Consider the following 22,295-nt stretch of genomic DNA (forward strand, 5'->3'; position numbering starts at 1 on the left):
TGTGTGCCGGGTGCTTTTCAAGTATTATCACTGATTACTGCAGCTGTAGAAGGTGGTCATGTTTTGCCCCGTTTTACACTTAAAAGTCTCAGGTATGTTAACGTTTCCAAGGCAAGAAGCGGAAAAGAGTCTGAGGAAGAATTCAAATTCAGATCATTCTAGCTCTCAAGCAAAACTCATTCGCACTATCCCATGCTGCTCTGGGCAGGACACTGAGGTACCAAAGATGACACGGAGGGGTGCACACACACACGAATGCAGGCTTTGGGGCTTCTAGTGGGAGGACAGGCACGTCCCTGAGTGTAACACGCAGAAGAGAGATTTACTGTCTTGAGTGGCAGTTAAAGCATTGCAGCATTTATTATTTGTTGATTTGAGGTTGGATTTTATTTCTTGATTAACAGCAGGGTCTCCTCTTGTCTAAGAGAGTATGAGCTTAAAAAGTTAACCTAGAAGCCAACTTCTAGAATTGCATGTCTATTTGTAGGAGTAGAATGTAGCCATTCCCCAAATCTGAAGGTCTTGGAGCCTTAGAGAGGTCCATTTCAACTCAGGGTGAAAGTGTTAATTGCCTAGTTGTACAGAACTCTCTGCGACCCCATGGACCGTACCCCACCAGGATGCTCTGTCCACGGGATTCTCCAGGCAAGAGTACCGGAGTGGGTTGCCATTCCCTTCTCCAGGGGATCTTCCCAACCTAGGAACTGAACCCGTCTCCTGCATTGCAAGCAGATTCTTTACCCTCTGAGCCATCAGCTAGGGATAGGAGGAGCCAATAATTCATTTAACTTTTGTTTTTCATTTATCATGTTCCAGCATCTGCTGTGTCCTGGGCATACAGTGTTGTGTAAGACCTGGTCTCTCTGCTCCAGGATCTTACTGTTTGGTTGAGTCTGAGGGACAACTGTGTTGATCTGGTGTCTACAACCGAAAGAGACTTTACTCACAACCTCAGTTGTGAGATTCAGGGCCCACTTTACTAGTGGAATAGATGAGCTTTTGTGCAGAAATATCATTTCTGCCTGTCTCCTGTCACTCTAGAACTTCAGTTTGTTCCTTTAGAGTTCAAATGCTTTTTAAAAATGCAAGGAGTCCCTTTTGATGTGAATGTAACCTTTTTGAGTTGTGTTTGTGTATTTGTCCAGAGACAGACCACAGGAGCTTTCACACTATGATCATTTGATATAAAGTGTTAACTAGGAATAAAATTGCTAACTAGTTATGTGAAGGATAAAGTGAGATCTCTGAGAGTGTGGTGGAGACGGCAGCTGCAGGAGCAGTCGCCCCAGAGGACTGAAGGAGCCGAGGGGAGTGGCTGGCGTCTTAAAGCTTGGACACTCAGAGGAGAGCCCCTGCATGGCTGAAACTCAGGTCTCTGAGGAGGAAACTGTGCTACAGAGCTGCATGGAAGAGCCTGGCAAGGGGGATGCAGAGTTCTGAAGGGAAGTCCCCGGGAGCGTGGTGTGTGTCCGGTGGGCGTTCTCGGGCGAAGCTGGTCCTGCAAGTGTTGGGACGATTGCAGACTGGAGTCAGCTGCTGCAGCAGGAGGCACTGCCTCGCAGGGCAGTGCTCACAGGAGTGGGGGTCACCAGAAAGGCCCAGGAGGTTGCCGGGCTGCAGGCAGGAGGGGCAAATGCCTCCCCCCCCCCCACCCCGTGCTGTCGCGCAGTGGTCCAAGGAAAGTGTGCTGACCGGCTGAGCAGGTGTCAGCCAGAGGATTGCCGGATGTGCCCCGCAGATCTCTCAGGGAGCGCCTCAGTTGTGGGGCCTGAAAGCATTGGTTGACTTCAAGGCTGAGAGCGGGAATGAAGCTTCTGGGGACAGGAAGAGTGCGCAGGATGGTGGCTGACGCTGATGGGGATAGGGGAGCTGCAGCCAACTGGCTTCCGAGGCGGGGACCTGCCGAGACTCACTAACGCGCCTCACAGAGACACCAGGCCCTTTTCAGACCTAGAGTATGATCTCTCTGCAGTTACTGGGTGATCTTAGCGTGATGTCAGGAGAATTATGAAGAATTGGTTTTATTTAACTTTTTATGAAAAAGCAGCATGGTTTGCTGCTTTTTACACTATGTGGGGAGTCAGAATTATGCATTTTGCTCCACTTTAGCATTATTTAGTGTTTAATTCATTTAGTAGCTTAATTTTCTAGTTTTCTCAGCCCTCATTTAAAAATGCTTATGTTGATAACTTTGGGATAATTTGTGAATGCTGAAAGGAAATGCACTATCCATAAAATATTCTGAGCTTCTGTAAATTCTTATGTTAAAAATATTATGTTTAATAAAATAACTTAAAACCTTTAAACATTTACTTGAAAATATTTGCATAAGTAACTTTTAGTTAACATTTAATCACAATGTCTTAATCATATAGTTCTTCTGACATCCAGAAAGTGTGTTAACACAGTAACTATTCCTGAGTGTATTCTATAAGACATAATGGAGTTTTCCTGTGACTTAAATATATTATAATGTTAATATTTTCTGTTAAAGAGTGTGTTTTATGTTTTATATTTCAGATATTAATTGGGGAGCCGATTGCCACCTGTCTTTCTCCTTCAGTGTATGACATGATCTGTAAACTTGGGTTTGAAGTCAGAGAAAATTGCGACATCAGTAGTATTGTAACTCAAAACGGTGAAGTATGCTGGAAGAAAATTACAGACTGCATGGTTTATACAGAATCAGGTTTGTACTTGGCCTGCAGCCCAAATGCCCGTCAATACTGTTCTCTTTAAAATGTCTTAACCTATAAACTGTCCCTTTCTGACCACTGCTTTTTGGGTGAGAAGATGTTATATTAATAGTACAGGCTTAACTGAAAGAGAGAAAGAATCGGTGTGGAAGGAGAGGGAGTGAAACCAGAGAGGCGCAGGGGAGTGAGGGGAAAGCCGTGGGTGCGGAGGGGGGTCGGAGGCTGTGCGGGCTGAGGGCTCTCGGCCTGCAGTCCAGGTGGGAAAGGGAAGCAGACAGAGTCACGAGGTAAGGGTATGGGGACGACCAGTGGTCCATACGGCTATTATTCTTGTCTTCTAGGCATTCTTGTACCTTTTTTTAAGTAGGGATGTGGACTGGAATATTTTAAAATAGTTGTAAAAATTGTAAGCAGACATGCTGTAGCCCGGCGGTTCCATCCAGGAGCGCACAGGACAGGTCCAGCCACAGGTGTGAGCGTGTGCCTGTCGCACGCTGCTCCTTGCAGCCTTCTGTGACGGAGAAGAGAGCAGGGAAGAGCACTGGAGACAGCCAGACGTCAGCATGATGGGGTTGCTCCAACTGTGACGAATGCGTGCAAGGGAACATTGTGCGGGGTGAGAGAGAGTAAGGGGGCCCATCTTTCTGGCCCAGAAATCTCTCTGAGCTATGTGGCAGAGTGAGGCAATAGGAGGGACATGTGACATTTGCTTGTGTAGGGATGAATATTTCTAAATACACTCAAGAAATGGATAACATTTCTTGAAATATGAAAGATGCTGTAGGAAGGAGAACTGGTGCCAGGAGAGAGACTTCCATCCTTTTATATTTTTGGCTGTGAACCTTGTAAATGTTCAGCCGAAACTTACGGAAAAAACCCTCAAACTGAAAATTTGTATTATAAATATGTTCCAAAATAATAATAATTATTATAAATTAATGTCATTGGAAATCTCTTAGTCTAATAATGTTACATTAAAAAGTCAGGTTAAAGTATTATATATACAAACTTACATACAGGTAAAGAAATTTTAAAAATATCTTTTGTCTTATTTGAACCTTTCTGTATTTTTCAAACTCTCTGACAGTTTTTCTTTTATGATCAGGTAAACACATATGTAACTTATTTTCCACAACATGAGTATCTTTGTTTTAAGTTCAGTTTAAACTGGTTCTCAATTTTGTGGAAATTTCATCACTGAAGCACTTTGGCAATGTAGGCATTTTCGTCACACGATGCGGAGCTCACTTGCTTTCTCACCCTTGCAGCCCAGGGTCTGGACCACCGGGAAAGTGTGCGGCTGCTGGGCCCCATGTGCCAGGCCGTCCACCTGTATCTGTCGTCTCTGCCCAAGGGGCAGTTTGAAGTGCAGTACACACCGGCGCTCCAGTGGACAGGTGTTCCAGAGGTTTGGCTTTTGAACAGCAACAAAGTCTTAGAAATGAAAGATTGCAGATCCCGCATAGAGGCTTTTGCTCCTTGCTGATTTTACAGGGGTCTCCTCTGTCCTCTGGGCCCTGGGCTATGAGAAGGCTTGAGTACTGGGAGGGAAAGCTGGAGCTGTCTCCAAGCCTGAGCTGGGAGACACCCTTTGCCCAGAGGACGTTTCTGAATGCGGTGCCAGGATCCGGGTTCTGGGAGGTGGTTTGGTGCATGGGTGCTGCTGGTCCCAGGACAGAAAGACTGGGCAGCTCCAAAAGAAAAAGAAAGACCTTCCAGACTGATCGAAAGCTGTTCTCGAGGCACTGGGACGGGGGGACTCGAGGCGGGGACGCTTGGCTTGTTGAGGGCGGCAGAAGGGAGGTCGGGTAGTTCAAAGTTCAAACCAGCCATTTCCCTTGGTGCATTGAATGGCCGCAGAAGAGCAGCAACTATGGAAATGTGGCTCTAAAGTGCTTGGCTTCCTCATTCAGAGAGGCAGGGCCGTCCCACCTCCCTGCGCAGCAGCTGCCTTACCTACGCTTTAAGACGTGATCAAGCTGAGATACAAGATTTAGGTCCAAGCGTTTGACTTTCCAGTTTAGAGTCATGCCAGATTCATTGCTTCCCAAAACCTGCTTTAGGTATTCAAATGTTTTTCTTGATTCTTTGCATTTTGTTATATTTATATAAAAAATATTTACCTACACCAAAACAGTCATTAAAATCTGCTAATTAAATCTGTAGAGGTTTGAATTTCATTAATAGAATTGTGACTTTGAGAAATAATGCTTATTGAACACAAATTCTGACATGTGTCTTATTCTAAACAGTTATTTCCTGAAATACTTGATGCCTTGAGAAGTCTTGAACCTCCCAGTATTTCTCTCAGCCTCATGAAGCTCACGTCCTGTCTGGAGCGAGCCCTGGGTGACGTAAGTGTGAGGACTCTTTCACTGTTGGCCCTGTAAAGTGTCTGAATGAACAGTAAACTGTTTTGCAGTTTCACTGAGATTTATAGATTTTAATTATTATTTTCCTGTATAATCACTTGGCACAGATTTTTGAAATATTCTTCTTTTTGAATGGTTGTGAGGTCAGAAACATCAGTGTCTCCAGTTCTTTCCTCCCCTCCTGTGTACAGACACTTGCTTTGTGGGTGATATTTTGGTTAATGTGATTTGGCTCATTGTAATACAGTTGTTACACAAGTTTGTTTGAATTTCAGGTATATTTACTGATTGGGAAGGACTGCCCCTTTCTTTTAAGAGATCTGCTCGCATCTGAGGAACTTGCTCAAGTCTTCGGGCAGCCTGTGGTAAGCTTGTCCAGTTAAAACTGATGGAGGAAAAAGGGCCCAAAACAATCAATGTTAACTCTATTTTTGTTTCTCAAAAATTGATGCTATGTTAGGAAAAAAATAATTATTTCAGGGATTCAAGCTTACCTTCCTTTCCCACAGACCCTTCTACCAAAATTGCCATGTTTCCAGCCAGAGACACACCTCTCTCTCGTCCTGCTGCTGTGCTTCGATGAGAGCCTCTGGTGTGGTGGCCTCAGGTGGTGAACACATTTGATGGCCTCGTGTGTGGAGCCTCTGGTGTAAGAGCTTCTGGTGTGATGAGCAGGTGTGATAGCCTCAGGTGTGGAGCCTCTGGTGTAGGAGCCTCTGGTGTGATGAGCAGGTGTGATAGCCTCAGGTGTGGGGCCTCTGGTGTGAGAGCTTCTGGTGTGATGAGCAGGTGTGATCGCCTCAGGTGTGGGGCCTCTGGTGTGAGAGCTTCTGGTGTGATGAGCAGGTGTGATCGCCTCAGGTGTGGGGCCTCTGGTGTGAGAGCTTCTGGTGTGATGAGCAGGTGTGATAGCCTCAGGTGTGGGGCCCCGGTGTAAGAGCTTCTGGTGTGATGAGCAGGTGTGATAGCCTCAGGTGTGGGGCCCTGGTGTAAGAGCTTCTGGTGTGATGAGCAGGTGTGATCGCCTCAGGTGTGGGGCCTCTGGTGTGAGAGCTTCTGGTGTGATGAGCAGGTGTGATAGCCTCAGGTGTGGGGCCTCTGGTGTGAGAGCTTCTGGTGTGATGAGCAGGTGTGATAGCCTCAGGTGTGGGGCCTCTGGTGTAAGAGCTTCTGGTGTGATGAGCAGGTGTGATAGCCTCAGGTGTGGGGCCTCTGGTGTGATGAGCAGGTGTGATAGCCTCAGGTGTGGGGCCTCTGGTGTGAGAGCTTCTGGTGTGATGAGCAGGTGTGATCGCCTCAGGTGTGGGGCCTCTGGTGTGAGAGCTTCTGGTGTGATGAGCAGGTGTGATCGCCTCAGGTGTGGGGCCTCTGGTGTGAGAGCTTCTGGTGTGATGAGCAGGTGTGATAGCCTCAGGTGTGGGGCCCCGGTGTAAGAGCTTCTGGTGTGATGAGCAGGTGTGATAGCCTCAGGTGTGGGGCCCCGGTGTAAGAGCTTCTGGTGTGATGAGCAGGTGTGATAGCCTCAGGTGTGGGGCCCTGGTGTAAGAGCTTCTGGTGTGATGAGCAGGTGTGATAGCCTCAGGTGTGGGGCCTCTGGTGTGATGAACACATTTGATGGCCTCGTGTGTGGAGCCTCTGGTGTGAGAGCTTCTGGTGTGATGAGCAGGTGTGATAGCCTCAGGTGTGATAGCCTCAGGTGTGGGGCCTCTGGTGTGATGAGCAGGTGTGATAGCCTCAGGTGTGGAGCCTCTGGTGTGATGAGCAGGTGTGATAGCCTCAGGTGTGATAGCCTCAGGTGTCGGGCCCCCGGTGTAAGAGCTTCTGGTGTGATGAGCAGGTGTGATAGCCTCAGGTGTGATAGCCTCAGGTGTCGGGCCCCCGGTGTAAGAGCTTCTGGTGTGATGAGCAGGTGTGATAGCCTCAGGTGTGATAGCCTCAGGTGTGGGGCCTCTGGTGTGATGAGCAGGTGTGATAGCCTCAGGTGTGGGGCCTCTGGTGTGATGAGCAGGTGTGATAGCCTCAGGTGTAGGAGCCTCTGGTGTAAGAGCTTCTGGTGTGATGAGCAGGTGTGATGACCTCGTGTGTGGAGCCTCAGGTGTGATGATGCCGGAGGAATAGCCCCTGATATAGTGACCTCTGGGGGCAAATGAGAAATTTGAAGTCTGTTGATCTCATTGTGTATTATAATAGTAATTCTAGAAGATATAATGCTAATGTATTCAAGAGTAAAATTTTAATCCTTTAAAAAGTGATATTCAGTTCAGTTCAGTTTAGTTCCGGCACTCAGTCATGTCCGACTCTCTGCGACCCCATGAACTGCAGCACGCCAGGCCTCCCTGTCCATCCCCAACTCCTCGTGTTCAGCGAGTTGGTGACGCCATCCAGCCATCTCATCCTCGGTCGTCCCCTTCTCCTCCTGCCCCCAATCCCTCCCAGCATCAGGGTCTTTTCCAGTGAGTCAACTCTTCGCATGAGGTGGCCAAAGTATTGGAGTTTCAGCTTCAGCTTCAGTCCTTCCAGTGAACACCCAGGAGTGATCTCCTGGCAGTCCAAGGGACTCTCAAGAGTCTTCTTCAACACCACAGTTCAAAGGCATCAATTCTTCGGCACTCAATTCTCTTCACAGTCCAATTCTCACATCCATACGTGACCACTGGAAAAACCATAGCCTTGACTAGACGGACCTTTGTTGGCAAAGTAATGTCTCTGCTTTTGAATATGCTATCTAGGTTGGTCATAACTTTCCTTCCAAGGAGTAAGCATCTTTTATTACAATTTTATTATTTAAAAAATCAATATTTTTAACATGTGAGAATGTATACCTTTTGCAGCTACTGAAAGTTAAGTTGAAAAAAAAATTAGATGCCAGTTTAAAAATGGGTACTTTTTCAAAGTCTTCTCGAGGCCACATGATCATGATTTTTTGAGACCAGTGAGTAGCCTTCAGGCAACTGAATAAGTCAGGTCAAAGGTGAAGAAGAAAGCCAGGGTGGTGCCCACCAGGAGGACGTTTACAGACGGGACTCACTGAGAAACTGTCGTCAGTGAAGCTTTCCCAGGCGTCCTGGTGGTCCGTCGCTGCGTGTCGGCTCGGGGCCATTCCCTTTGGTGGAGCGTGTGGAGTGCAGCGCGGGCTGCTCGCCATCACCCTGGACTCTTAAGCCCCTTGTCTTGCTCTGTCCTCTGCTTCTGCCCATGTTGTGCAGCGAGCCTGCTGTCCACCCACAGCCCTTTCAGCTCCCGGGTAATTTTCCTAGGTCCTTGGCATATATACTTGTAATTTCCCAGATGGTATGACAGTTAATTTAAAACAATAGTAAATTTGAAGCGAGTAATATTTAATTATTAATGCCACAGTTCTTGATATTTAACTAAGTTCATATTAAAGTGTTTTAAGTTAGAGAGCCAGTGCTACTTGGAGAAGCCTGGAAGGACTGGCTGTCAGACGTTCTGGTGCTGAGTTGAAACCCCTTGTGTGAGTTCCTGCCCCGAGGGCATCCAGAGCACCCGTCTCGCCTTCCCCCCGAGTCTGCAGGTGAAGGAAGCAGCTTCAGCCCTTTCCTGAGTCTCTGGGAGGCTCAGCTCCTCTTTCCTACGACACGGGCTTGAGTCCTCTTGGTCTCTGAGCAGCTTCCGTGTGTTCTGAATCTCCTGTAACGCGTGGTGCTGCTCACCCAGAGAATGCCCAGGGAAGGTGTCGGTGTTGCAGCTGGATGAGCAGGGTCCGAGGGTCTTCACTTTGTGCTGCTGGGTGGGAGGATGGAGCAGGTGAACGGAGAGCTTCGAGTCAGACAGGAGGCCGACTGCCGTGCAGCCTGTCGTTTGCCGTGGAGTTGCTTTATCGACAGCCGGGGCCTCTCGGCGTGTGGCAAGGAAGCAGCGTGGCCTGGGGTCCCTCCACTTGCGGCCTTGGGGCCTCTGCGCCCTTGGCCTCACCCCTCCCCGCCTGCATGCTTCTCACATGCGTAGTGCGAGTACAGCATCTCCCTCAGAGGCCGTCCCCAGGTGAGGAGTAAGGAAACGTGCAGAAGGCGTCTGACGCGTGCTCGGCACGCACGGGCTCGTTCCTGTGTCCCCCGTGCTCTGCACTCGTGGCCCCCTCAGTTCCGGGGAGGAAAGCTCACGTGCTCCCAGCTGGGTTGGCTCCTCGGTAACCCCGTGCCCTGCCCCCCCCAGATGGACGTGCTCAAGGTCTTCGTGGGCTCTCCGCGTGGGCTCAACCTCCGCAACGTCCTGTGGCACGGCTTCGCGGCCCCTCAGGAGGTTCCGCCCAAGTAGGTGCTCGGGGAGGCGTGCGCGCACTTTCTTCATATGCTGAGAAGTTTGTTTTATTTTGAATTTGCCATCAAGGGAAGATGTATTTTTGAGATAAATAAGAGAGTTTGGGTTCAGGATATTGAAGACAAAACTGGACGTCAGTGGCCGAATGGCTGCTGCGGTGATCTGGTTGCGATTTCGCTGACTTATGCTCAGCGGTGGAACGGTGCCATGCCCAGCTTCCGGTGGGTGGAGTCCTAGGTCTCAGCTCACTGGTTCCTGAGAGATCACTGGTCCTCTGGACCACTGCACAGCTTCATCCCCACAGCCAGTGGGAGTTTCTGCAATTTGATACTGTGTTGCTTTTTTAATTTTAACCTTTTTTTTAAAGTAGAGCTTTTTACACGTGTGCCTGGTTCGTGTTTCTGACAGCGTTCTGTGCCGTTTCCCGCTAGATACTGTGCGATGATGGTGCTGCTGACAGCAGGCTTGGGTCAGCTGCTGAAGGGCTTCCTTCGACAGACGAACTTCACGTTGGTGCATCGGCCTTTCGTGACTCTCACGAGCGTAGAGGATTTGATCGTTTTTCCTGGCGAGTACCGATTTCGCGTTTTTCTTTGACTCTGTCTTTGTAAAGATATTTATAGCGTTATTAAGCAGCACTGAGGCTCCTGCTCTGTGGGAGGAACAGTTACTCTCCAGGGGCAACATGCCTTTGAAAGTTTCATGAAGACCCTCTTAAACTTTGCCACATAAATCCTCCCCTCTTCGCATGGTGCCCCCAGGTTTGGCACCGGGAGTCTGACAGTCACGGCTATGTGAATCAGTGTTGATGTCATTGAATCACATTAACAATGTTGATCAGTGTTACTGATGCTAATTGACGTGAGCCAGTGTTAATGCTGAAGTAGCCTCTCGTGCAGATGTGCAGCTTGGGCCCGTCTGTGGCGGCGCCCCTTCTCCTCTCGGCCCTCTTGCTCTGCTCTCTTGACGGTGTGGCCAGACGTGCCGCTCGTAAGTTCTCCTGTGTCGTCCTTGGCTTCCCTGGAGGCTCAGTGGACGAGAACCCCTCTGCCAACCCAGGAGACGAGGGTTCCATCCCTGGGCTGGGAAGATCCCCTGGAGAAGGAAATGGCAACCCACTCCAGTATTCTTGCCTGGGAAACCCCACGGTCAGAGGAGCCCGGGGCTACAGTCCACGGGGCCACCAAGAGCTGGGCCCAACCGAGCAACTAAACAACAACAAATAGCACTTTTTGGTTTGTTTTTTCATGTCGAAGTCTTACCAGGTTAAGGAGGTTGAGGACACAGGACTTCGAGAGAACAGATAAACGCTGCGTCTGCTCCAGGCCCGTTCCTTTTCCTGTTTGGCGGTAGACATGCCGAGTCTGTATCTGCTGATGAAAACCCTGGGAAGAGTACGCAGCGTCTTGGCCCCAGTGGTCTTAGCCTTTTGGTATCATGGGATCTTTTGGTAGCCTGGTGACTGCCAATAGCATATATTTTTTAAGACCTTACGTGTGTAGAGGAGTTTTAAGTTTACAACAGAATCAGGAGGGAAGTGCAGAGGTTCGCCCACCCGTCCCCCTTGTCAGCATCTCTCACCAGCTGGGACATCGGTGGCCACGGATGGATGAGCCTGCATGGGCCCGGCACGGCCGCCTTAGGGCCAGAGTTCACCTTTGGGCTCACTCTTGCTCCCGTGTCTTTGGAAGGTGTATTTTATTGGTCAGTGCAGTCAGCCAGCTGCCCCTGAACGCTTCTGCTCACACAGTTGCAGCCTGCGTGTGGGGGCCTGGGCCCCACAGGGTGCCCCTGGCCACCTACAGCCCTGGCCTCATTCAGTAGCCTCACTCTTAGACGGCACACAGTGCCCACGGTCCATCTTCTTAAAGAGGTCAGCCCAGTGGCGTCACTCCCCAAGCGTGTTCACACCTTTTTCCAGTTGATCAATGTGATTGTGCTTAAAAACAGTTGCTGTTTTACAGATGTCACTTCGGAGGTGCTTTCCGTATTAGAAGAAGTGATGAAGAAGTCCACTTTTATACTGAAAATCATGTTGCCATATTGGGAAGTTGCATTAACCAAGTTAAAGTCTCACAGGTACCTGAAGGGTGGCTTTACAGACTGGGCACTGGTGGTCTGGAGGCCAGGCCTTCCTAGAAGCCTCTGCCCCCCGTGCTGTGTTGCTGTTGGAGTAAAAGCAAACAGGAGTCGACCGAGCATGAATTATCTTCCTGTAATTAATTAAGAGGCATCTTGTAATTGTGTTTTAAACATTTTTTTGTTTGTTTTATGGTACAGTTTTATATAGTTAATAATGAAAATTATTTTAATTAAATTTTTATTTTAGAAATTAAGAAATCGTTTTGGCTGCTCTGCACACCTCGCAGGACCCCAGTTCCCTGATCAGGGATTGAGCCCGGGCCACGGCTGTGGAAACCCAGGGTCCTAACCACTCGGCCACCAAGGAGCGCCCCAATAGTTACTTTTTTGAATCGACTTATTAGTATTTTTCAAGCTCTTACTGTGACTGAAACACGATGTGCAGTGTTAGAGAATCAGGAGAGATGGAGGTTGTCAGTTGCCTCTGTTCCCCGGGGAGCAGGCCCCGGATGTTGCCCTGGGAGGTCAGCGGGCTCCACTTCCCTCCCCGTTACTCTGTCCTGATGCAGACACTCGATTGGAAACCATGAGAGCCCACTGGCTCCCTGGTGTCTGAGTACCTTTTAGATGAAGCAAGCTTGGCAGGTATTTGGTGACGTTTTATTCTGCTGCAGCTACTGAAAATGTCTCATCATGCATTAAAACACCGGAAAACAGTTTCATTGCCACTCATCTCGTGAGACCTTGATTCTGCTTCTGTTTCTTACGTTAGTGAGTAATATCACCCCTCGCTGCTTTGACGCACGCTGGTGCCCTCTGGAAAGCAGCAGCCTTATTGTGGCGTTAGTGCCAGAGTTTACCTTTAAAACATGGAGTTTTACTGATTTCCCTCCATCTCACAGGTTTGCTGACTGTGCCATTTTACTGTTGGTACAGCTGGAGACTGGACTCAGGAAGGCGTTTGCTGAAGTTAACGGGTGTCCAAAGAGGCTTCTCACTGCTGAGGTGCGCCTGCTCTGGCGGTCGGTGCTGATCGTTGCTGCTGTATTGACAGCTCTCTGTCCCTAATGAAAGGTTTTACTATCTTGTTTTTGTTTATCGTTAAATGAATTTTCTCGCAAGAACTTTCTTTGGAAGGCTTGACTGTCATTTTTTGTGGTTTCCTATTTTGATTTTGTATGACTTATATTTATCTGTGATTCTTCCCTTGTGGCTCAGCTCATAAAGAATCTGACTGCAGTGTGGGAGGCCTGGGTTGGGAAGATCCCTGGAGAAGGGAAAGGCTACCCACTCCAGTATTCTGGCCTGGAGAATTCCACGGACTGTGAATTCCATAGTCCGTGAGGTTGTAAAGAGTCAGACACGACTGGGCAGGATAAAAATGGGGAAAAGAATTCTCAGTCATTTTTTAAACTTAACGATGTCATAAAAGCGGTTGATGCTCATGCTTCCTCTGTAGCCATAGTTACTGGTGGGCATGGGTGGTCTGCAGCTTGCCTTCTCTAAAGACACCGCTTCCTTTCGGCCAGAGCTGCCGGTGGTGCTTGGACAGGCCTCTGAGGGGCCGTGTCCCAGTGGGCTATGGGAGAACCCACCAGCTACGGGAAAGGGAGAATGCATATTATCGGACGAGCGCAAGCATCTGCCGTACCTGGTGTTCCTGCTTCTTTCCCTAGTTCATCTTCCTCTTTTTGCCCCGTAAATAGGCGACCCTCAAAAAGTCCTGCCCTCACCCTGCTAGTTGTCCTCACCCTGCTAGTCTTCTTTATATGCATACCCTGGGAGAGCTCACATGTCCAGTGTCCGAGGCTGTTACCTGTGTGGGAGCAGCACCAATCAGAAAATACTCCGAAACTAGTGAAAACGGAAGCCCCACATGGCACGAGTTGTTGATGCCGCTAAGGCAGTACTAAGAGGGTGGTTGAGAGCATTAAGTTCCAGCCGTCTTCAAGGCATTCTTCCTAAGTCACAGTTCTTTGATCTCCTGTGTCACATTTACCCCTGTTTGCTGAATATGTTTATAGGAGCTTTCCCCAGCACCCAGATTTACCTTACTTCAAAGAAGGCATTTTTTTTCTTCCACAAATTTGTTCTCTGATATTCCTTACTATCCTTATTCTAAACATGATTTTGCCCCTCCTACCGTCTTGTTGGTGCTTCTCCTTTGTCCTTGGACGTGGGTAGCTTTTTTCGGTGGGATCCAGCATTCTCTTGTTGATGGTGGTTCAGCAGTGAGCTACGATTTTGGAGTTCTCGCAGGAGAAGATGAGCGCACATCTTTCTACTCCGCCATCTGCCGATGTGCAAAAAACGAAGATCTTGGCATCTGGTCCTATCACTTCATGGCAAATAGATGGGGAAACAATGGAAACAGTGACAGACTTTATTTTCTTCGGCTCCAAAATTACTGCAGATGGTGACTGCAGCCATGAAATTAAAAGACGCTTACTCCTTGGAACAAAAGCTATGACCAACCTAGATAGCATATTAAAAAGCAGAGACATTACTTTGCTGACAGAGGTCCGTCTAGTCAAAATTATGGTTTTTCCAGTAGTCATGTATGGATGTCAGAGTTGATCCATAAAAAAGGCTGAGCCCTGAAGAATTGATGCTTTTGAACTGTAGTGTTGGAGAAGATTCTTGAGAGTCCCTTGGACTGCAAGGAGATCCAACCAGTCCATCCTAAAGGAGATCAGTTCTGAGTGTTCATTGGAAGGACTGATGTTGAAGCTAAAACTCCAGTACTTTGGCCACCTGATGTGAAGAACTGACTCATTGGAAAAGACCCTGATGCTGGGAAAGATTGAAGGCGGGAGGAGAAGGGCATAACAGAGGATGAGATCGTTGGATGGCGTCACTGACTCGATGAACATGAGTCTGAGAAAGCTCCGGGAGTTGGTGAAGGACAGGGGGGCCTGGCGCGCTGCGGTCCACGGGGTCGCGAGGAGTCGGACACAGCTCTGTCCTCGTCGTGGCTCCCCATCAGCTTCAGCGCCGTCTGTGCTCTGCCTGCCCTCCGTCCTCCTGTGCGTCATCCTGCGGATCGGTCCTGCCCCCGACTTACCCCGTGGTGCATCCGTGCTCGGCCTCGCTGGCTCACATCTCGCTCCCCTGAACCTGTCCCCCGACTTACCCCGTGGTGCATCCGTGCTCGGCCTCGCTGGCTCACATCTCGCTCCCCTGAACCTGTCCCCCGACTTACCCCGTGGTGCATCCGTGCTCGGCCTCGCTGGCTCACATCTCGCTCCCCTGAACCTGTCCCCCGGCTTACCCCGTGGTCCATCCGTGCTCGGCCTCGCTGGCTCACATCTCGCTCCCCTGAACCTGTCCCCCGACTTACCCCGTGGTGCATCCGTGCTCGGCCTCGCTGGCTCACATCTCGCTCCCCTGAACCTGTCCCCCGACTTACCCCGTGGTGCATCCGTGCTCGGCCTCGCTGGCTCACATCTCGCTCCCCTGAACCTGGCTCACAGGTCTTCGTGCTTCCCCTCCTCCTCTAATCTGTACTCCCACTGCCACTGATTATTTGCTAAGTTTATGGTAATTCCTGTGTCTTCTGTGACCCCATCTGCTTAAACGCCTTTCATGACTTCCAGCGCCTGATTGCACCGCTCGCGTTTCTGCATGGTGTAAAGGATCTCAGAGTCTGGCCCCAGCCTTTCTGCACCTTGCTCTCTACCTGATTTCTCCAGCATCCTTTAGACCCCTTGCCCGTTCCTGGGCACGCACACCGCTCCTCTTCCTTGCCCGCTGTCCCGTTGCGGCCACAGGGGTGACCTCCCAGCGCCTGGCCTGCTCAGCCCTAACACTGCTCCCCTGCCCTCTGTCTGCCTCATGTGGAAGCGGCTCTGCTCTGCACTGCTGGGGGGCCTCTGGCCCCGCCCTCGGGGCCACTGCCCACACCCAGTGCCTCTCACTGGCTCCGCCCAGCCCAGTGCTGCGGAGCGAAGCCTGGCCTCCAGTGCAAAGAGCCGGAGCCCCAGCGTCCGCTCTCGTCCGCGTGTCTTAGAATTGACGGCGTGGTGTCCTAGCCATTCAGTGCACGACTCTGGTTCGTGAATTTGGTCATTTAGTTGTGATTTCACTGCACAAGTATGTTCTGTGGCTGTTTCTGCAGAGGATACAGTTTATCGAATAATGCCTTAAATTTTAGCCCAGACTTTTATCCAGAACAAACCTAACATCAGTTTGCTGATGAGTGAGTGACAGTCAGTCAGTCATATCTGACTGTTCACGACCCCATGCGCTGTAGCCTGCAGGCTTGTCCATGGAATTCTCCAGGCAAGAACACTGGAGTGGGTTGCCATTTCCTCCTCCAGGGGATCTTCCCATCCCAGGGATTGAACACAGGTCTCCTGCATTGCAGGCAGTTTCTTAACCGTCTGAGCCACCAGGGAAAGCTACTTTCAAGAGACATTTCTAAGTATAAAGACAAGTCAGCTTGAAAGTATCAGCAAATACGTGATTGACTTTATCTTATAATCTGTAGACAGTACATTAGAATATGTAATGAATCCATATACCTTTTCCAAATAACTGAGACAGAAGTAGCAATAAAGTTATAAATGACAGTCATCAGACAGATGAAATAAGTTAGATGAAGCTTCTCTCTCAGAGACATGGGGACTGGGCAAGTGGTCAGGAAGGAAAGGCAATGTGCTTTTAACTTTATACGAAAAATAATGTTCATACAGTTTACTTATAAGGTGATATACAAATGAAAATACTTTGTAAAACTATAAATTGCTTCTGCAAATTCTATCATTATTTTATGGCATAAAATCTCTTCAGAGTCAATGGAGGTTGTGAAGATGGGTGAGACTTTGTGACTTTTTAGAAGCTTATGTGTATTAGGGGTTCAAGAGACGATATTTATACCAATTCTGTGAAACAAGATAGAAGTTAATTTCCATCATTTATGGAGATGAGTGAGAAGTTCAGTCTTTTTGAGAAAGACGTGGGGATATTTAGTAGGCAGTTGAATACTTACAGTAGAGCTCAGGAGAGATTTTAGCATCAGCAGAACAGGTTTGGGAGTATAGGGGCTTTAGAGCCATCTGCACGGTAATACATGTTGAAGAATGTTTGGTAATATTAAAATGAAAATCTCCTGGTAAGCCATCAGTAGAGGTGCTCTGTGTGTGTGAGTACTGATTTGTGAAGCTGTGGGATCCTGAGTGTCAGATGCACCTGAATTGCTGTGTGTGTGAGGGCGATAGTCTCACGGGGCTTGTTCGCCAGGATCACTGTATCTTCCTGCCTTGCGTATCGTGTTCATGTTGTCAGCGACATCCTTCCCAAAGTGTTGCTAGATAAAGTTTTATTTACAAATGAAGGCTTCATACTTGTGGTGCCATGCTAGAACTTTTTCCTGCTTTGAATAATGTCACACTACTTGTATCTTGCTTTAATTGTTTATTTTCTTTCCTTTTCTGAAGTCAACAGCTCTTTATACTACCTTCGATGACGTAAGTAAACCTCCAAGATATCTTGAGACAAACAGAACATTGTATTCGCTTAAAATAAAAATCAAAATACAAAATTAAAAATCAAATTAAATTAATTTGATTAATTTTAATTAAATAAATCAATCAAATTAAAAACCATAAATCATATGCTTGCAGAAAAATAATATGCTTATGCTTATTCACATGGAGAAGGCGATGGCAGCCCACCCCAGTGTTCTTGCCTGGAGAATCCCAGGGACAGGGGAGCCTGGTGGGCTGCCGTCTATGGGGTCGTACAGAGTCAGACACGACTGAAGCGACTTAGCAGCAGCAGCAGCTTATTCACATAAGCAGAAAAAAGGAAAAAGCTGGTGATAGTGTTGAGTGTAGCTTTCAGGCTAATTATTAATTATGGAAAGGCCATAAAATACATGTACACTCTTGTATGTATGTATACACACACCATGTACAGTGTTTGAAGATATACATAAACACGTGTATACACATATACACAAACTACCCATAAACACACACATCTGTTTATGCACATGTGAGTGTGTGTGAGTTGCTCGGTTGTGTCCCCCTCTTTGTGGCCCCATGGACTGCAGCCCACCAGGTCCCAGGCTCCATGGGGTTCTCCAGGCAAGAACACTGGAGTGGGCTGGCATTCCCTTCTCCAGGGGATCTTCCTGACCCAGGGATGGAACCTGGGTCTCTGCATTGCAGGTGGACTCTTTACCATCTGAGCCACCAGGGAAACCGGTATATGCACATACATGTACATGAACATATATAACACATGTACACACCTAAACACATGGAAACACATGGAAACACTCATTCACACAATTAAGAATGCATGTATATAGCTTCTTAAACTCATCATATTGGTTAAGAAGACCTTTCCTAAATAGGTGGTTGCTACTTTCTTAAGACTGCCCTAATTTAACCTGCTTTGGACCTAACACATGTCATATCGCATGTACAGGATCTTTTGATACTGAAAGTCCTGTGTGTGTGTACTTGTATACCACTTAATCAACTTACTTCTTTTTGCTGTTTTAGATATTGGCAAAACACTTGAATGATGGCAAAATCAACCAACTTCCTCTTTTCCTGGGAGAACCTGCAATGGTAAAGTGTTAGGCATCTATAGTTTAATACCCTGCTACTTACCAATATGATTAGCTCTTCTCAAAAATGACATTAATTTTGTCTTGTTTCCTGCCCAGAAGTGCTTCCGAAGCATTCACATGTGTGAACTCCACTGTCTTTGCAGCTGACGTTGGCTGAGCTCTGAGCAAGCTCAGGTCCTGTGCTTTGTGCTGGTTATTCAGACGTCCTTTCCCTAGGACCTGAGGACTTAAGTCACCTTGGTCCTAAGAGTGTTTGAATTTGTGGGTCACGTGAATTTATTGATGAAATGTGTGAGAGTGTTGGTCATTTAGCCACGTCCGTCTCTTTGTGAGCCCATGGACTGTATGTATGTAGCCCACCACGCTGCTCTGTCCATGGGATTCTCCAGGCAAGAATACTGGAGTGGGTAGCCATTCCCTTCTCCAGAGGATCTTCCTGACTCAGAGATAGAACCCAGGTCTCCTGTGTTGCAGGCAGATTCTTGACCATCTGAGCCTCCAGGGAAGCCCGTATGTGCCGGTAGCAGGGACTGTATTTGCTTTATGAACAAAAATAAAGTCAGATGTGGCTAAGAAGATAGAGTTGGATGAGAAGATAATTTTTTAGAACTGTTTTCTATTTGTCAAACTTTTGTATTTTATGAGGATATTGCAGTGACTTCTTTGGACTGTAAGTAGAATTCCTGTATTTTTTAACTGGGAGTCAGCGTCCTGGGCTCCAGTCCCCTCTGTGTGACGTCGGTCACTCCTTTCTGCTACCAGGAAGTTAGCGTGATTGAGCTCGTTTACCTGAAGCTCTCTTTCATCTTGAGTCTCTGTGACTCCTCTGTCCAGTGGCAGTTTGCCTGAATCAGAAAATTTGGTTTTCTGACTCTTTTTCCTCTGCCTGTGGAAGAGTCCTTGAACATTTGCCATTAAGAAAACAGCCGTGTCTTCACAGGGCTTCAAAAATAAAAGGGTGATCTGAGAAAGGACATGTGAGAAAGAGGGATGAGGGGAAAGAAAACCGGTGTTGTTGTGAGCACAGCTGTGGGTTCCAGGTGTGCTCAACACAGTCCTCCTCCTTCAGGGGGTGAGGCTGGGAATGGTGCTGCTACCAAGCACTGGAGCCGTGCAGGCAGCTCTGCAGCCCCGGTTGCACAGTCCTCCTGACTTGCCAGATTCTTGTCAGTCTGCCAAGGAACAGATGCAGAAACGCAGCTCCCCAGGAGATCCAGCCTGAGCAGCGGGGCTCCTGCCTGAGGTCGTGGGGTGCAGTTCCAGAGGACAGGGCTCCCCAGGAGCGTCCAGGCCTCGGGTAGCAGGGTGCCGACACACAGAAGGGAGGTCCCTCAGGAGAACGCAGCAGAGGCGGCGGGTGTAGTGAGAAGCCGAGGGGTCCCGGGTGACTCGGTGCTTACCTGCTCCGTGACCTTGACTGACTCTCGCTTCCAGGCTCACTTTTCCGTAGTGAACACTGCTGCTTCGGCTTGCCCTTTCTGGGCCTTCAGACTCCCTTCTTTCTGCTGAGAACACTAACCACACATTTTTTGTGTCCTTTTTTTGGTAGGAATTTCTCTGGGATTTCCTAAACCATCAGGAGGGTCCCCGTCTAAGAGATCGGCTAAGCCACGGGGAAGTCAGTTTACCTGAATTTCCGAAAGAAGCAGCCAGTCAGCTGCTTGCGTTTTCCTTTGTCCTTTTACTCAGGTTTATTGATGGAGATCTGTTAGCAGTGTGTAAGGTAATGTGTGGGGAGGAAGACGTCTTGGTAGAGTCCCTCCTTCAGTTGAGCGGGAATGGGGTTGTTTTCAAATGTAATTAGTTATATTTTAATTATCTTTTGTTTGAGTTACGGTGTGCCTCCATCTGACAGATTACTTGTGGACATGTATTCTCTATAACAAATAAATTAATATTACTTGATGTCACCTAAAATCATTCATCCTTTTTTTTTTTACTCTAAATCTGAGTTTATTTAGCTAACAAGTTTTAATGGAGTCTAGTTGATTCGCAGTGTGACAGTTTCAGGCGTAGAGCAAAGTGAATGAGTCACACACAGACATGTATCCGCTGTCTGAGCTTCCGTTCCCATACAGGCCGCTGCAGGTCACTGCACAGAGCCCCTGTGCTGTGCAGTGGGTCCTTGAGAGTCACCTGTTGTATGTACAGCAGTGTGTGTGTGCCAGTCCAGTCCCTAGGTCCCCCCCCGCCCCCCCCATCCCCTGAGAGCCGTAAGATGGCCTTCTACTGCTGTGACGCTGTGTCTGTGTTGCAGATACGTCATTTGTTCCACTTTTTGTATTCCACGCGAGCGATGTCATATGACGCTTGCCCTTCTCTCAGTATGACAGTCTCTCTGTCTGCATCGCTGTTCCCTATCTTTAGGCTTTTCCGCTCTGGCTTATGCATCTGGAGTTCTTCTTAAAAGACCCTTTGTTTTCCGAAATTATAGAAGTCTTCATATCTTTCCATTATAGTTCTGTAGCTTTTTTTTCATTTACATCTTTTGATCCAGCAGGAATTTATTTCACCTGGGAATCTTGCTTTTTTTTCCTTTGACAAATTGCTTGCAGGTTGGCCAAGCCCACTTAGAGAGTAAACATCTCTATGCAGGGTGCCCTGGACTCCAGACCTGGACTCCCCTTTCCCGTCTCTGCTGGGTCTCACCGCAGATGTGTCGGTGTTGACACTAGCACTGACGTGGTGTCTGACACTGTGGTCCTGTTTCTCTCCTTCAGAATGTGCTGCCTCTCCTCTCGTTGCTAGTGTCCCAGTGAACCTGTGCACTTAAACAGGAAGCCCACGGGGATGCGCTGGTGGATTAATGTGGGGATAACTGACACTTTCGCAAGACTGAACACTGTTGCCCACCAAGGCGCTGCTCAGGCCCCGAGGCCAGTCCCCCGCTGCACTCTCCAGCTTCCCTGCCTTCCCTCAAGACAGCCCCAGAGCCGCGGCCCCTCCCCTGCCGCCCTGCACAGCCCCCACGCTCCCCCAGGGCTCAGAGGCCCTCCCACGGCTCCTGTCGCGGGGAAGCCGTGTGTGCTCTGGTGGCCACGGGCTCATCCCTCCAGGTGTGAGTCCTGGCAACCCTGCCAGGTCCCAGCCGCCCCATGAGCCCGGTGGCCTCTGATCTGTGGGGTCAGAGTGAGTGGAAGTTCACCGCATTTCTTCTCCAAGTAACAGCCAGCCATTCGAGTCGTTCTGTGCTGCTGAGAGGTCTAGGTAGTTACTGCTTATGCATAGGGAAGCTTTTGACCTCCGTGCACTAAGTTTCTCAGCTATCAACTCACTGACTTTGCTGTTCTGCAGTGGCAAGCTATGTCCGACTCTGCAGCCTCAGGGCCTGCAGCATGCCAGGCTTCCCTGTTCTTCACTGCCTCCTGGAATTTGCTCAGACTCGTGTCCATTGATTCAGTGATACCTTCCGACCAGCTCATCCTCAATCACTCCCTTCTCCTCCTGCCCTCAGTCTTGCCCAGCATAGGCCCTTTACCAGTGAGTCGGCTCTTTGCATGAGGTGGCCAAAGGATTGGAGCTTCAGCTTCAGCATCAGTCCTTCCAATGAATATTCAGGACTGATTTCCTTTAGGGTTGATTGGTTTGATATCCTTGCTGTTCAAGGGACTCTCAAGAGTCTTCCCCAGCAGTTTGAAAGCATCAGTTCTTTGGCATCAGCCTTCTTTATGGTCCAGCTCTCACATCTGTACATGATCACTAGAAAAACTATAGCTTTGACTAGATGGACATTTGTCAGCAAAGTGATGCGTGTGCTTTTTAATATGCTGTCTAGGTTGGTCATAGTTTTTCTTCTGAGAAGCAAGCGTCTCTCAATTTCATGGCTATAGTCACCATTTGCAGTGATTTTGGAGCCCACGAAAAGAAAGTCTCACTCTTTCCACTGTTTCCCCATCTATTTGCCATGACGTGATGGGACCAGATGCCATGATCTTAGTTTTTCAAATGCTGAGTTTTAAGCCAGCTTTTTTACTCTCCTCTTTCACTTTCATCAAGAGGCTCTTTAGTTCCTCTTCACTTTGTTTCATTAGAGTGGTGTCATCTGCATATCTGAGGTTGCTGCTATTTCTCCCGGAATCTTGATTCCATCTTGTGCTTCATCCAGCCCGGCATTTCATATGATGTACTCTGCATAGAAATTAAATAAGCAAGGTGACAGTATGCAGCCTTGACGTCCTCCTTTCCTGATTTTGAACCAGTCCATTGTCCTGTGTCTGGTTCTAACTGTTGCTTCTTGACCTGCATACAGGTTTCTCAGGAGGCAGATCAGGTGGTCTGGTA

At 48.5% G+C, this 22,295-nt stretch overlaps 1 protein-coding gene across 1 annotated transcript in view; it reads left to right on the forward strand.

Annotated features, from left to right (window-relative positions):
- The first annotated feature begins 4,996 nt into the window (after nt 1-4,996).
- The window catches only part of ERMARD (ER membrane associated RNA degradation), a 28,862-nt gene continuing 11,563 nt past the window's right edge, over nt 4,997-22,295 (forward strand). The window contains exons 1-9 of the mRNA XM_068985119.1: nt 4,997-5,050; nt 5,344-5,433; nt 9,245-9,342; nt 9,781-9,917; nt 11,314-11,428; nt 12,334-12,436; nt 16,870-16,899; nt 17,944-18,012; nt 19,564-19,737. Coding sequence (XP_068841220.1) covers nt 5,012-5,050; nt 5,344-5,433; nt 9,245-9,342; nt 9,781-9,917; nt 11,314-11,428; nt 12,334-12,436; nt 16,870-16,899; nt 17,944-18,012; nt 19,564-19,737 — 855 coding nt within the window. The 5' untranslated portion in view covers nt 4,997-5,011. The remainder of the gene's footprint in view (nt 5,051-5,343; nt 5,434-9,244; nt 9,343-9,780; nt 9,918-11,313; nt 11,429-12,333; nt 12,437-16,869; nt 16,900-17,943; nt 18,013-19,563; nt 19,738-22,295) is intronic.

This window comes from Capricornis sumatraensis, chromosome 13, assembly GCF_032405125.1.
Source record: "Capricornis sumatraensis isolate serow.1 chromosome 13, serow.2, whole genome shotgun sequence".
In the NCBI taxonomy this organism is placed as follows: Eukaryota; Metazoa; Chordata; class Mammalia; order Artiodactyla; family Bovidae; genus Capricornis; species Capricornis sumatraensis.